The 16,566-nt window shown below is 39.7% G+C and overlaps 1 protein-coding gene across 1 annotated transcript in view; it reads left to right on the top strand.

Moving 5' to 3' along the window:
- Window positions 1-16,566, top strand: part of PRDM6 (PR/SET domain 6) — a 96,123-nt gene that overhangs the window by 52,279 nt on the left and 27,278 nt on the right. The window contains exons 4-5 of the mRNA XM_075931937.2: window positions 11,863-11,990; window positions 15,374-15,498. Coding sequence (XP_075788052.2) covers window positions 11,863-11,990; window positions 15,374-15,498 — 253 coding nt within the window. The remainder of the gene's footprint in view (window positions 1-11,862; window positions 11,991-15,373; window positions 15,499-16,566) is intronic.

Here is a 16,566-nt window from a genome sequence, read left to right as displayed (position 1 = left end):
TTAAATGTCATGGATGACAAAATCTCCTGTTACATACCAAAGGACATGGCCATGTGTTCATAAGCAATGAGATAACAAAGGTCAGCTAGGTGCCGTAGGGTACCATTTTAGGAATTGCAGTTTCTTCCCATATGAATATGCCAATAATTTCAGTGGGACTATTCACATGAGTAATGGTTTGCAATTTCAGGCACTTAATGGGACTGAGAGCCTGTGCCTTCTTCATTAAGGAGTTCACATATGGAACCCCTCCTTGAGCACACCTGCTGGAGTCTCTGCTGCACCCAGCTGGGCTTCGTGTCAGGTTCTTCTCTTAGGATTCTCTCACATCTTTGATTATTTGTTTCCCTCTTTTCCCCCCATTATCTCTTCCTTCTTGGAACATTCTTCTTTTTTGCTCATTGCTGTTCATGAGGCTAATGTCTTTACACACTGAGCCCAGTCTGGCAAAATGGTCGATTATTGCACGCCGTGTCCCAGGTAAATGAGATAGTGGAGAAGAGGTAGGAAAACTGCCTCAGCATAGTCTGTGGTGATGTTTCTTCAACACACTGAACTGTAGCTGCCCTCAACATGCCCTTGTGACTGCATCCACAGGAATGAGGAATGGGGCACAAGATGGATCTTCAAATACTGAAACCAAGCAAAATCCTCTGCATTGGAACCACTGGTGCACTAAACACCAACATTTACTTTATTGTATCACTGGAGCCATTAAGCAGATACAAAAGCATACAATGAGGAGGCCATAAAATGTTTTGTAGGAACTCCATCAGCTTTAATTTACATGTGCACGTGTGTGTATGTGTGCATGTGTGTGTGAGAGAGCGCATTTCATGAGATTTGCCTTTGTGAACTGATGTACATTGTGTATTACAGCCATAAAAGTTACATTGCCTTCATGCCCTTATCTCTGTGCTGGAGAACTTCTAGTTTATAGAGTACCAATAAAACATAGATTTGGTTTTAAGTCTGTAACTTCACCATGTAGGACCATATTGTTGAGTAATACTAGACCTAATTGTTATGTGGAAGTCTCTTTTACAATGGGGACTTCCAGGTTTCAGTGTCAAAATTGAATGTTGAGACTTTTATTTAAAATCAATAGTTTTATGAACTCATCGGCTTTCCAGAATTAGACCTCTGTTCTGCAGGCCCTCACACAGATGCTTCCCTTTACACAAGTAGTCCCACTGAGGCCAATGAGACTACATGTGTGCATTTGCTGGATTGGGGTCTAAGTGAGAGATGAAGCCTTTCACCTAACATAGACAGTTCCAAACCATATTTATATTTTCATGTGCTATAATCCTTTGAGATACATTAAGTCCAAATAGCTTTTAATATTAGTTGGCAAGTGTTTTCTTTTTTAAAAATGGCTAGAGGATGCCTGCTAGATAAAAGAGAAGAAACATTAAGCAGATATTGCATGATGTACAGTCCATCCCAGAGATGACTAACTATAGAGAAGTGTTTAGGATAGCCTGGGCAGTTATAGATCATTGAATATCAAGATTGATTTCTCTACATTTTCAAAGATGTGCAGAGGCTGCTGGGGAGGATCTCCAACAAACGTTCAAGAATGTTTCATTTTAATTTTTTTCCCCAAAGAGGCCTCCGTCTGTTTCCTCACTGCTCACGTAGTTGGAGGTTCTTTTTCTGCTAATAGTAATTAAGGATATTTTAAGTGCATCTAAATTTTTTTTTGAAACCATTGACTACAGCAGAAAAGTGTGTGTAATATAAAAATTTGCAAAACAAAAGATGTTTTAAAAGAAAACTTGACTTTAAGTGACAACAATGACAATCACATCATCTATAGTATCTTATCATCCAAATAGGTGTGATATGTTATTTTTATCATCACCTATTAATGAATGAATATTTCATCACAATCCAACCACTTTAACACAAAATCAAGGATCTTTGTTTTTTAAAAAAGATATATTTGTTATCTTGATATATCTGTCCTTAGATAGACTTTTAAAGGCATACTTTAAAATGCAAAATATCAGGTTATCAACGGGGAGTTGAATTTTGGAAAAGCACTTATAACAGACATTTCTTGGAAAGAATGTTTATATAGCTGAAGAGAAACCTTGAGTAACATTATCAGTGTTTGGTAAAATTAGTTCTGGATGTAATTCATCTATACATGACAATTTTAAATTATTTTTCAAAATAGTTTTATGTTTGTATTTTGATATTACTGATGTAATAATACTTATTCTGCATCAAATTTAAGGTTATTGTACTGTGATGTAATCATAATTTTGTGCTTGCTTGTTTATTATGTAGCTACTAGTGATTTATATATTATGTCTTTATCTAAGTATTGCTTTGCTTTTAAATGCTGGGTTTTGGTAGCACCTAGCAAATTTAAACAATTTTTAAATGAAGTTTTTTGCTTGGGGAATTTCCCATATTTGTGATTTGGCATTGGTCTTTTTCATGTTTTGTTTTGCATAGATGAATAAGGATATGACTTTCAAATGTTCACTAAATAGGATAAATGGGTTACCAGGTTAATAAATCAAAGGAGAGAGCAACACTGGCTAAATTTTATAATTATTTTACTGATGCTTCCTCATTCAGTAAGTTTATGTCAAAATATTCATATTTACTAAGCAACTGAGTTAGCTACTCACACACGGTGTACCTTATTTTTGTTCTGGATACGGATCAGAAGTGCTAAATAACTAATAACATATTAAGTGTCAGACACAAGGCATTTTATTCCGTAGCACTAGCTAAGCTACTGTACCACAAGACGCTGAACCACATTGCTTAGTTACAGCACCTGACGGATGTAATTAATACGCTAATACACTAATACACATAGAACATTTCCATTTATATATCTCAAGTACTTAACAAAAATGAATAATCATTATTATTCACATGTTATGTGCAGCCTAAGTAAGTCCAGAGATTTCAAGTAATTTGCATTGTAGAGACCAGATGCTGTAATCCTGATCTATCAAAGCATTTTAGCATGTGCTTAACTTTAACTACATTAGAAGTCAACTCCCTTGAAATCAATAGGATCAATATGGGGCTCCAAAACTCTCTGCCATACAAATTGTTAGTTACTTTACTTAATTATAGCCTATTCTCTTCAAATAAAGAGTGTGCTTGAGTTATCAAAGAGATCAAACCATTGGGAATGCTAGCATGATCCTTACGTCTAGGATCATTGCTAATTATTGTATAAATAGTGAATATTTAAAATTCTAAAAATATTAAAATGTTGAGAAGCGTCTAGAGCTGTTCTAAACGTTTTTTGTTCCATATTTGTCCTAGCGTCCTTGGGTTTTGGTTTGTATTTTTCTCTCAATATGTTTGCCATTTGAAGCATCATTATTTAGTTATTATCTACTGATTAAGGTTTTAACACAAGAGGGCATAAAAATGCCCATCCAGCACTCTAGTTAATATAATTTAAAAAATACAGTGACACAAACAGCGACTTTCCCAAAACAAATAACTGATCTGTGATATCATGTCCGAGTACCATAGCATACCCACAAATCTCAGCCCTTCTTACACACAGTTCTCTTCTCCAAAAATCTAAATAAAAATATGAGCATTACAATATGTCCTGAAGACCAGGGTATTTTAGCTCCTTTGGGAGGGCTCAGAATTCCATAATTGGAAGGTTCCTTACCAAAGAAACTCCTACAGGCAGCATCCTGTATCTAATATTGAGAGCAATCTTTTGAAAATCTCATCCTTTCTAAATATTATAAATCCCATGACCTTGTACAGTAAAACTCCAGTGGTCTGGCATCCAATGGTCCGGCACTCCTGATGGTCCAGCACCATCTGGAACCTGGAAGTGCTCCGGGCAGCCGGACAATTGGAGCTGCTCTGCCCCCAGCTTCACCAATTCAGCCGCTGCTAAAACTGACCAGTGGATGACTCAGGGAAGCCTGAGGCAGAGCGTGCTGTGTCCCGGGCTTCCGGGAGTCAGCTGCTGGTCAGTTTCAGCAGTGGCTGACTTGAGGAAGTCTGGGGCAGAGCAGATGGGGTGCTGCCAAGTTTGTCCTGCAGCGCCAAGGGTCGCATCCCCCCCACTCCACCCCAGGCCCCTAAAGGTGCCGGATTATTGGAAGTTTACTGTATGTGTCATATGTAGGCCTGCCAGTGGGGGCGAGGGGGGGGGAGGAAAGGGGAGAGGTGTAAAGGGAGTAATTACCATAGGACCCAGTGAGCAGCGCATGGAGCCCACAGCCCTTTAAATCACTGCTGGAGCACTGTCCCAAAGTGCGGGGACATGCACTCTGAGCAGCACTATGGCCTGGTCATAGCAGTATAGACAGTATTGAACTGCAGTAAGTAAAAAATCCCCTACCAATTTAAGAATTAATTTGCAGTTTGGTGTTTTTATCATCTCTGTGATGCCTTCCAACATAAAAGTATACTGTAATTTTAATAGTCACTTTTAGAATGCGAATGCAAAACCATATAAGCTTTCTCTTAAAAAAATTCCACTGTGAGGGCCAGTCTTTCCTCTTTTTGCAAGCAAGGAAAACAAGAGGTCAATTAAGTGGTACACTAATACTTTTTATTGGGCTAAGTGGAAAAATAAAATGCAGGCAGACTTTCAAAAGACACAAACTTTCATTAAGCCATGGAAAGAGAACAAAGCTAAGCAACAGATAGAGAGGAAAGAACTTGACTGAACTAACCATTTTTTCCCTTCACTGTCTCTCATGTGAAGTTGTATTTAACTGCTCTTCTGCTGCTCTCTTCTCTGTGTGCAGAAATGCTCCATTGAAATTCTAACCTGCCATTACACTTATGGTGGCTGTTCAGGACCTTGTACATCCAACAGCACAGGAGGTATATTTTGCCAATACTTGCCATGTTATGGCACAGCTAGTAGCATCAGGGTGCAAATGATTCCAATTTTTCTGAATGCTTTAGCCATGTCTTGTATGGCATATTGTTATTCATTTTATTACTATTAATTGTTGTTATTTTTGTGGCAGTGCCTAGGACATCAGCTTGTTTTGGGGCTGGTGGCTCTGATCCAAGTGGGAGGTGCCAGGTCTCATTTAAATTTAATAGGTGACACACATTCTTTGTGGCATGCACAAAGTGGGCCAAGCAAGGACACAGAGCTCCTTCAGCCCCAACCGGGGAGAGAGATCCTTTGGTCTTGGGGCTGCATCAGGGAAAGATCAAGAGTTCCTCCAGATCCGGGGGCTGCGGTGTGTGGGGGGGGGGAACACAACTCCTCTGGCTGGAGGGGTTCTCTTCTCTCCCTGCTGTGGTTCCAGGGTTGAAGGAGCTCTGCGATCCCAGGTACCAAGTGTTTGTGGATACATTTATTCTTCTTTGAGTGCTTGCTCATGCCGATTCCATTCTAGGTGAGCAAGCAACCACGTGTCCGGTCATTGGAGATTTTTGTCTTAGTGGTATCCAGAGGACTGACTGTGATGCCCCCTGGGGTGCCCTGCTTATGCCACAGTATATCAGGAGCCACTGGCCCTATGCTCTTCGTTCCTTCTTACCATCCATGGTGGTCAGTCGGAACATCTCTGACCCTTTCTTCATAAGCAGCGAGCAGTTTCTTCTCTTGTCTCAGCCTTGTGCTCCCAGTTGTAAATAGTTCTGTGTCTGTTAGTTAGTAGATCGGTGTTCAGTGAGTTAGGGTCCCAGCAGGGTGGCTTTGAACATGGGCCTCAAGGCAGAGGAGATGGAGGAGTAGATGGACACATTGTTTAGTGTACTCTTGGGCATCCACCCCAGTCCATGTTGCACTGCCAGTGCACAAGGGGATCCTAAACATTACCATGTCCATCTGACAAACCCCATCCTCTACCCCACCCATGTTCCAGAGGGCAGAGAGAAAGTACTTTATACCTGCAAAAGGGTTTGAGTATTTATATAGACACCCTCATCTGGGAAAGTTGGTCATGTCTGCAGACAATGAAAGAGCCCCATCAGTTCCATCCTAAAAATAAAGGCTAAGAGGCTGGACTTTTTTGGTCACAAATTGTATTGCATATTCAGGCTCAAGTTTTGGGTGGCAACCCACCAGGGCCTCTTGGGCCTCTATAATTTTAACTTGTCCTTCACAAGCTCAAGGACTCCGTGCCCCAGGCCATTTGCAATCCTTGTAGAGGAGGGTACCATGGTGGCTCAGTATTCCCTCCAAATATCTTGGATGTGCTGATTTGGCTGCCTGAGTGGTTATGTCAGTAATGGTTATGAGGCACAGTTCCTCCAGATTGCAGACCTCTCCCAGGAAATGCAGGCATCTAGTCAGGATCTCCCACTTGATGGTGTTGGCCTTTTATCCAACCAGACGAGACACAGGCCTCAAGGAGATGTGGATGACTCTTTGCTCTCTGAGGATGCACACTCCTCGGGTGCCAAGGTAGTCATTCCAGACTCCTCCACCACTATGACACTGGCAGCCTTGTCCAAGGCCCTGAGAGGAAATGGGACAATGGATTTAGCTGCTGCTGACCTTTGTCATCCCATTCTCCTGTGCAGCCTGGCTGAGCAAAGCACCAAGGGGGCTAGAAGCACTCATTTTGCCAGATCCTTTCCACTCTTTCCTTGACTGTCTTTTCCCTTCGGCTACGTCTACACTGGCCCCTTTTCCGGAAGGGGCGTGTAAATTTCAGCAGTCTTCGTAGGGAAATCCGCGGAAAGTAGGAATAAGACCCTCCGGAAAAGGGCGCTTTTTCCGGAGGATCGGGGCCAGTCTAGACGCTCTTTTCCGGCTTTTTTAAAAGCCGGAAAAAAGCGGCGGACATTTTTATTTAAATGCCGCGGGGGATATTTAAATCCCCGCGGATTTCCCTACGAAGACTGCTGAAATTTACATGCCCCTTCCGGAAAAGGGGCCAGTGTAGACGTAGCCTTACTGTTTGGCCTGGTCGGGGTTAGATCAGATCACGGGGTCATAGACTTAGTGGCTCAGGGCTATACCCTGGTCTTGGATGCATTGGAGCTAAGCTGGCCATTCTTCTCAAGGTCATCTCCCAGTTCCACACAGGTCAAGATGTTATACTTGCCAGTCCTTTGTCCAAAGTCTCACGTAGTGGATGAAGAATGCAGATCGCATACCCTGGACATCAGACAGGCACTGGCCGTCTACATAGCTAGAGTAAAGCCATTCTGTAAGTTGATGCAGTTGTTCATTGTAATTGCAGACAGGATGAAAGGTTGCCCAGGGTTTGCCCAAAGAATATCATCATGGATCATGGCCTGCATCTGCTACAGTTATGAGTTAGCGAAAGTACCCCCATTGCCCATAGTGATGGCTCTCTTGACTAGGGTGCAGGCGTCCTTGGCAGCCTTCATTGCCCAAGAGCTGATCCAAGAAATCTGTCAGGCCACAACCTGGTCAACCATCCACACATTCCCTTCACAGTGTTCACTGCCAGGTAAGCTAAAAATGATGCTGGCTTCAGCAGAGCAGTGCTCCATTCTGCAAGTCTGTGAATGCTGAACCCGCTTCTAGGGATTCTGTTTGAGAGTCAACTAGAATGGAATAGACATGAGCAAGCACTGAAAGAAGGAAAAACGGTTACCTGCCTTTCATAACTGTTACTCTTTGAGATGTGTAGCTCATGTCCAATCCATTATCTGCTCTCCTGTTCTCTACCAGAGCACTTTGACAGTAGCTGTCAAGAAGGAACTGACAGGGCATAGGGCAGTGGTGGGCAGCCTGCAGCCCATAAACAGTATGCGGACCATTGGAGTTCTATGTGTGGGCCATGAGACATTTTGTTTACCATTGCCCATGCACAGGGTTGCGAGATTCTGCCCATTTCCATCCTGGTAGTTTTTTCCCTCCTGGCTTTCCTAAACTGACATGCATGCAAAGCAAGGGCATGGTTCAGTCAGCACACCCCGCAGAGCTACCTTGTCCTGGGAGACGGTCTTGATTATGATAATCTTGTAGCCCGCTATGATGGACGTCTACTCATTAGGGCTAGCTTGCCTATTGCTAAGGCCAAAATCACCGATGACCATGCACATGGGCATTTGCACCCCTAGAATAGAGAGGACAAGAGCAGTACATCTTGAAGATAGGGATGTGAACAGGTACCTGGTTAACTGGAACCAGGAGTAGCCCTGTAGATGTCAGGAGCTGGACCCTGCACAGGGGAGCTGGGAGCAGAACCCCCTTCCCCCCCTCACTTGGGACTGCTGGGGCCGGCAAAAAGTGCTGGGAGCCCCAAGCGGGGGCGGGGGGGAGGGCCAAAAGCAGGATACTACTTAATCAGTTAACTGGTTAAACCTAAGGTTTAACTGTTAACTGATTAACTGGGATTTTACGTTTCTACTCAAAGAATAACAGTTACAAAAGATCGGTAACCTTTTTTTTCAGATGGCTCCATGATGCATGTATTATTGTTGAAATGGTGAGTCTAATGCTTTTTTATTTCTATGCATATAACATACGTGTCGGCTAATATGGTTTAATGTGTATAATATGTGTGTGTTTAACATGCTCCCCAAAAGCAATTACATTTAAATTCATGCACATGCCCATACATATTCTGAAACTTATTCAACTGCTTGGATACCGTAGCTTTTTGTTTTGTTTAGTAACAGTTTTTCATTGCTTTGTCAAGGATCACTTATATGCTATATTATCTGGTTTGCAAAGACTATTATTTTATTATTTTAATCGTTATTGATTATTGTATTATGATAGGCCTCAAAGGCTGCAATCAAAGATCAGGACCCCCTTACATAGGGTGTATATACATGCAATTAAAAGACAAAACCTGCCCTGAAAAAGTTGACAACATTAGCATTTGATAAAAAAAAATGGAGGAAAAATGAACAGGGTGGATGAAACAATTATATGAGGGATGAGAAGCACCAGTCTCAGCGTACCAACTACCAAGCTGTGGTCTCTATTATATCCTGCTCTGAACACATCTAGTTTATGTGGCAGTATTGATGGCGTTACTGGATAGAGGTTGGTCATCTGCCTTTCATATATCTCCATTGTTTTCTGGTACTCACTTTGACCTATATCTGGGCTCTGGACAAGAAAGCTGGGACATTAATATTCTGAAACTAAGGGAATATAATTGCAAAATCATCATACAGTTTTGCACTCAAATGTGAGTATATAATCTCAGTATCTGTAAAATAGCAATATCCTATTGCATAGAGATAAATAAAAAAGGAACAAAAGTCATACCATATAAATAACTCACATACAGTAACCTCTTGTCTGTATCTGAATTGTATCAGTGTACTACTTATAATAAATTATAACTAACTAAAGAGAGGAAATGTTAATGTAAAACTAACAAAGGAGAAAGGAGACAATGAATTGATTGGATTCCACTCCTGAGAGAGGCAGTTGGGTTCTCTAGATGGAATTAAGGAAAGAATACTTAAGACTTAAGGACAGAATATTTTCACCATGGCAGCTTCTTCTGGACTCTATTAAAAGTAATCCCAGAAGGTATGGATAAGTGAACAGATAAAACAGTCAGAGGTATGCAGGAAATGCTATTTATTACAATTTATCTATAAATGATGGGTCCATTTCCCCTCTCACCTGGTCTGCTGGTCTCATCCTTTCATCTCTATCTTTTAGAATTCATGGCATAGAGGAGGATATTAGCCTATGAATGAGATTTTTTGCCTCATTGTAAGCCCTGTTGCTATGCCAGGTACCATATAAATGCTTTTAGTAAATAAATAATAAACATTGTGTAAAAAAATGTTTAGGCAGATTTTGCCAAGATGGTTCCAGCCAAATACTGTTAGTCATTAACTTTTCCTTCTCTCACTCTCTTTGTGGGCATATTTCCTGTACAAATTTTCCTCTCCATTACATACGTTTTATTCATTGTAGCGTATTTGCCTATATTTGCACAATAAATTAGCATGAATTTATATGAAAAGGGATGTCAGTTCATGTTTATGTTAATTAATAACTAGGTACCATACTTGGAAAAAACAACAAATGAAAACCATCATGAACGTTTACTTGTCCTTTTTAGACATAGGTCTTTTTTCCAATAAGACACCCTTAAAACCCCAAGGATCCCTGCTATGTTCACCTAATTATTCCAGTAATTCTTAGCTCTTGGGTTAGCTGACCATCCAGTCAAGAAACATCCGGCATAGTTCCATCTTCAGGAGGTTAAAGCCACTCATGACTAACTTACAGGGGTTACTATAGAAGACTCACTTTCCCCTTCATCATCTCCTAAGCTTTGTTTCCACTTACCAGGAGAGCAACACTGCAGAGATTGATCTCCCGGTGTTCAATTCTTACTAGACCCTCTAAATCAACTACTGGTCATGCCCCTGTTGATGCTGGTACTCCACTGGGTCATGAAGAATAAGAGAAGTCCCGCAGTAGGGATGCCATGGAAATTCAAACTAAGGTATATTGACTCCCGCTACACTATTCACATAGCTAGAGTTTCATATCTTAGTTCAACTTTGTCCTCTAGTGTATACCTAGCCCCCGTGATTACATCGCCTCTGAGGAACTCCCAGCCTTTCCCAACCAGAAGCAAAGAAACAAGGCCATGTCTCCCACATGGTAGGGTACTTTGATACTGCTAGGCTGGCCCTGTTTGGTGCATTTAATATGTGTATGAGTTAAAGGTTTTTTTTAATGATGATTGAGACATATTTACTTGGATTTATTTAATATCATTTCTGGATCAATCCTCCCAACATAAAATTGAGTTTATGGAATTGATAATGTGCTTTCTTTTAAAATCTTCAATTCAGTTTAATATATGTGTTTCTCCTGTTTTATTAGCTGAACTAGTTTTTAAAAGGGCAGGCTATTTTTAGTAGGCTTAGATGTTTTTCTGCAATGATGTCATGAAACAAAGTGTTCTTAGAGGGACAAGAATTAGTAAGTGGGCAATCTTGACAGGTCCGGAGCTCAGCTTTGGTTTGGATAAGCACCCAACTTTTTGAGTGTTGATCTGAAACTTAATGAAACTATCCACGTGATATGCAAAATTTGATTAGAAAGGCCGTGCAAACTGGGTGCATCACTTTAGTTTAGGTCTTTTGGTTCCAATCCCAGTCAGAACTCATGAGTGCAGCTGTATATGAAAAATAACAGCAAACTAAAAGCAAACCTAAAATTATCAAGCCTCCCAAGAGTTTTGATGTTTGGTTCTAGAAGGACCCAGTAAGAAGGGGGAAGAGAGACTTTTTTTTCTAAACCTCAGATTGGTTTTCCTGTCCTTTGCAGCAATGTCACATTTAAAAAAACATAAATCCTTCAAGACTGGTTACTCATTTGCTACCTCACAAGTTGCATTTTTAAAGGACTCTTCAGGGGGATTTTTTTTAAATTACTCTTTCAGTTTCCACTTCTATTAATTTTAATATTTTGAATCTTAGAACTCCCCAATTATTCAGTATATTCTGTATTATCCTCTGTGCCCATCTATCCTGAAGTACAAGCTTTTGCTCTATCTGAAATGTGAAAGAAGTGATCCTTGTTTAGGGATTACTCACCCTTGCTCAGCTGTTCCAGCCATTTCAAAGAAGCCTTTGCATCCAGATTTTCTTGTTTATCTGGCAGTTCATTATTTAAGGCTGGCCTGTCAAAATAGGTTAAATATTCTTTGGGAAATATGGTCACATCTTTGAGACACCACAAATATGTTTAATATAAAAAAGATTGGCTTGATAAGAAAAACATGATAAACTTGCATCACCAAAAATATTTCTCTGCTATTCCATTGGTATTTCTAAGGACATCAATAAGCAGTGACACATCTCCTGGCAATAAATTTCTGGAACAGGCACACAGAGACACTGGCAAAGCAGTGAAAATGATTGCTGATGATTCTTTCTAACTACTTGGCCTTCTGACCTCTTCTTCAGATATATGACCAAGATGGGACACTACAGCACTTTATTGATGGTGGGGAACCCAGTAAGTCAAGTTGGATGAGGTATATCCGATGTGCAAGGCACTGTGGGGAGCAGAACCTAACAGTAGTTCAGTACAGGTATAGTATGCCTTGATTTATTTGCCACAAGAAAAAATACTTGAAATGAAAAGTCAGAAGTGTAATTATCACCAGGTCACAAACAATTATTGAGCCTTCTTGAATGGCTTCATTTTGTGCAGTACAAACTAGTGTATGTATTTAAAGGCTCTTATGTTTGGTTGTCAAAAACTGGGGGAAGGGAACGTCATTTAGAGCACATGCTGCATGGTTGATTCTGATCTCACTGATGTTCCTGAAGATTTAAACTCTTGTTACATTAAACGAGGAACATGCATGCAGATCACATTGCACAAAGCAATCTGCACATCCTTTGAGTAGTCTTAGTAGACTGCTCTGGAAAGAGTAGTTTGCTTGGTGGCTTTGTCCTGTACCCCTAATAATAGATCATTATGATAGGGGAGAAGGACAAGGAGAGGGCCTCATTTAAATAGAAAACAGCAGAATTTTGAACAATGACGACTGTTTGGGGCCATTTATGACCCAAATATGCCTCTTCTAAATGCACCTGGCAGCCAAGATGGTCTCCTGGCCTGTGCCAAAGATGTTAATAGCTAGTGGAGGTTAAAAAAAAAAAGAGAGAGAATGTGAAAAAGAATATGTAAAGAAATGGCTTCCATTTCTTCCTCTACAACCTCCGCACTGCCCTCCCCAAAAAACCCCTAGAAATGTACATGTATGATTACATGAATTATATATGAATATATTAATTCAGCCATAACAAATCTTTCCCCTTCAGAATCAGAAAGAACTGTTTGGCTTTATTAAATGCTAGCAAGTACATCAAAGAATGTTTGGGAACTAAGCTGAACACTCCTGCTGTTGGCTATTTATTTTGGGTTTTTTAATGACCATTCTTAAACTTATTTTTAATATTTTAAATATTTTAATAAATGTGAATGCAAACAAAAATGAAAAATACACCCAGTTTGATTATTTTCTTCTAGGGAGCCATTTTAACAATGATCAAATGGCCCAATAGCATTTTTCAACTTTGTTTCTGGCTCCTTGTCAAAATGAAGTAACAGTTCAAAGAAGTCTATATGACAATGCTTTATCATATTGCAAACTTTTATTATAGTATTAAATATTTATATTTTTGTTATAATTCTGGTGGTTCATTGTCTGTTTAAACTATGATTGTGTTTGCAAAGAGGACTTTTGGTTGGTAGTCCATACACATTCTGAACCACTGTGACAACTATGTTTGTGTATGGAAAGTAGGTGTAGAGTATGTGTGTGTGTGTGTGTGTGTGTGTGTGTGTGTGGGTATACATATAGATGAAAAACTTAAATGAAATATGGGCATGAGAAAGTCGTTACACATCTGTCAATATTAAGTATATTTTACAACTCTACTTTCATGATGGAGCTTTTACTTAGAGTTCCCTCTGTTGATCTGTTTTTGATTACTTCAGATCTTTGTAAAATGAACTACAAAAACACAATTTAAAAAACTGGCATCCATCACTAGTGACTGAATCCAAGTGTAAGAAAATAGAAAAGTTGGACACTGAAAAACTGGTCTAATTTTTATTGTACATGGACGTCCTCCTCACAGAAAGTCAGCTGGTTTAAATTCATTCTGTTATGATTTGTAATATCTAAATGGAATTTTCTTCAAAGCGCTCTTGATTGATTGACCCTTAGCTGAACGTTTTGTTTTTATTTTGAGGCTGACAATAATGTTTGTTGGCATGTGTTCTGCTTCAACTGCGTTGGGACGCCATGAAGCTATCTTTATGAGTCATCCAACCACAATACTAAATACATGTCAGCAAAGGAAATATTATCCGAAAAGGGAAAAATCCCTTTGATGTACTTCAGCATGCAGAGATTTCTGCGAGTTTTGGAAGCTCCGTATGCTTGTAAGGAACGGTGTACACTTACACATTTTTTTTCGGCATATTCCTAGCTTCACAGACCACCCATTGCTCAAAAACAGTTCAGCTCTTTCAGCGGCAGAGTGTGTCATTTGGTTTTAGCACGTTCATTTGCTGGGCTGCTGTGTTTATGTTAAGGGAAGCCAAACTGAGAGATGAAATGTTACAAGGGTGAAGTACAAAGTACACTCGATTTTTCTCAAGTTAGGAGATGCTGGTGATTTATAGCATGGCTCCAATTTTGATTTTTATGTAACAGTGGAAAGAATTAATAACATGTACAATTTTGGGAGGAAGAGAGAGAGGAGCAGAGTAAGAGAGCAAGACAGAGACACGAAGGCAAGAGTTTTTGTCAGATATTCATAGAATGTTGGGAAAAACATTCTGCTTAGCTAGCAGTGCCCTCCTGAGACAGGGTGGCAGTAAGCGAGGAAAATAACAAGATAAATGAAATTTTTGCAGCTGCTAGTAAAATATTGAGAATCTGCACTTTTTTATTGATCTTTATGATCCTGTTGCCAAGAGCCACTTTGCGGTGACAAAATATGTTGACAAGTGCATATCTCACTGCCATGAAAAATGTGGCGAAGGATTCTCCTTATGTCTGCAGTGTTATACAAGGAATAAATTGCACAGCTATGGCAAATTCTTTACAGAAAGGCTAAATTTAAGGCCTACCAAGTCTAAACACTTTTATCTTGAACTTCAGGCTAATATTTCTAGCAGTTCTTCTCTGAGAAAACCAGTTAAGGTCTAACTTTTTAAAAAAGTCTCTAGATATTTTTCTGTCTTACGCAAGCTGTTTTTAAAATGGTCATTTCTTGGTACCTTGCCTATATCATTTTGGTGTGTAATTGTTCAGGCAGAGTGGAATGCTCTTCTTGTATGTATTGAATTTCAATCGATTTAATATAAGGGTATTTTACTGTTCTAGGCTTAAGCGAAAAGCTTCAACAAACCCAAGGGATTTTTAGCTCCTCTTCTAGATGCTGTATTCTGATCTCACAGTTTTTTACATTTGTGTAACTCTAACTTCATTGGAATTACTCGAGTCATTTTCACCAAAGGTATGTCTAAACTACATCCCTTTTCTCAAAAAAGGGATGTAAATTAGACACTTCAAAATTGCAAATGAAGCCGGGATTTAAATTTCCCGTGCTTCATTTCCATAATGGCAGCCGCAGGGTTTTTTCCCGAAAAGAAAGAAAAAAGGCCATTTAAACAGGGATCTATCGAAAATAAAACCCTTTTTCGGAAGATCCTGTACTCCTACTATCATTACAAAGTAGCTTTAAGCTGTTTGTTATCCTGTGTTACAAGCACTTATTGGAGTTCTACATTGACGAGATGGATTCAGGGTTACTTAATCAATGAGCTATTCTTTTGGGATAACTTGCAGAAATTCTTCCAAAACCATGAAATTCCATCAGAATAGAGCATATGGTAAAAGGAGTACTACATGTTTCTAAACTGGGCTATTTTTCTGTTTGTTATGAATAGGTCAAATATATTCTACAGGGCCTGTATAGATATCCCCAGAGGCACTGAACTGCTGGTGTGGTACAATGACAGCTACACATCTTTCTTCGGAATCCCTTTACAGTGTATTGCACAGGATGAAAACTGTAAGTATTGTATTTCTAACTCTATGTCCACAATTCATATTTCACAGTTAATATCTCAGTTTTGTTCCTTGTGTTTCTTAAGAAGTATGAAGTGACCCTTGGATATTTATTTAAGGAAAGCTTGATGATTACAGAAAAAGGCCTGGAGTCTGAAAACTCTTAAATGATTCTGAAAACCCTTAAAATATACAACTTCAGTGGAACAACTTATATGAATAAAGCTTACGTACTGACAAGTGGGCAGGATAAGACCTAAATTTCAAGGCATCCGCCATGGCATAGCAACGTTGAAATCACTTCTTATTAGGGATTTATTGCCAGTTTATTCTTAATTTATTTCCCCAACCCTCTCTCTAGTTGACAGTTCTATCATAGAATTTTATTTCTTGCCAAAAAGATAACATAATGTGATCTTTCCTGCCACTCTCAATGCTGCTTCATTATATTATTGTGGGGTGTATTGATGGCGGCCTAAACTGGCTGTTTACAGAGTTGGAGTCCTTGTGGTGAGAGAAAATGCTAATTCCTTTATATAAAGGCTAATTGCAAATCACCTGATATGATGATGAAACCCCCCCTCCTGTCACAGCTATTCCCATCTCTAGTCATTCCTCTCCAGTGCCGTTTTGGCCCATTATGAATTTTTGTGTAAAGCCTATAATTTATATCACAGACACAATTATGCAAGGTGCTATGTGTACTTGTCTTCTGTGCTCAGCATCTCATAGGGTTGGTGTGTGTGTGTGTGTGTGTGTGTACACATGTGTGTGTGTGTAGGACTCCCTTCTTTCAGCTTGAATCAGGGGACTCTTCCATTTTGATAGTCACAAGTGTCTGTGTGGTGGAAGAAGCCAGTAATAAAAGTCTGAATGACCTTGATTGGGTTAAAATGACCCCGTCGTTGCCAGCACATAATCAACTCTATGCTTCACAAATACTTGGATATTGTAAGAGCTAAACTGAGATGAAGTTGTGTCTCTTAGCATCTGAACCAGGCAGCAATAAAACATCAAGATACCAGGGATTAAACTATCAAAAATAAACATCCTTATTCATTTGGAGTTTTCA

This window comes from Pelodiscus sinensis, chromosome 6 (genome assembly GCF_052426305.1).
Source record: "Pelodiscus sinensis isolate ZL-2025 chromosome 6, ASM5242630v1, whole genome shotgun sequence".
NCBI lineage: Eukaryota > Metazoa > Chordata > Testudines > Trionychidae > Pelodiscus > Pelodiscus sinensis.
The sequence above is the reverse complement of the archived record's forward strand: the minus strand, read 5'-3'. Positions and strand labels throughout refer to the sequence as shown.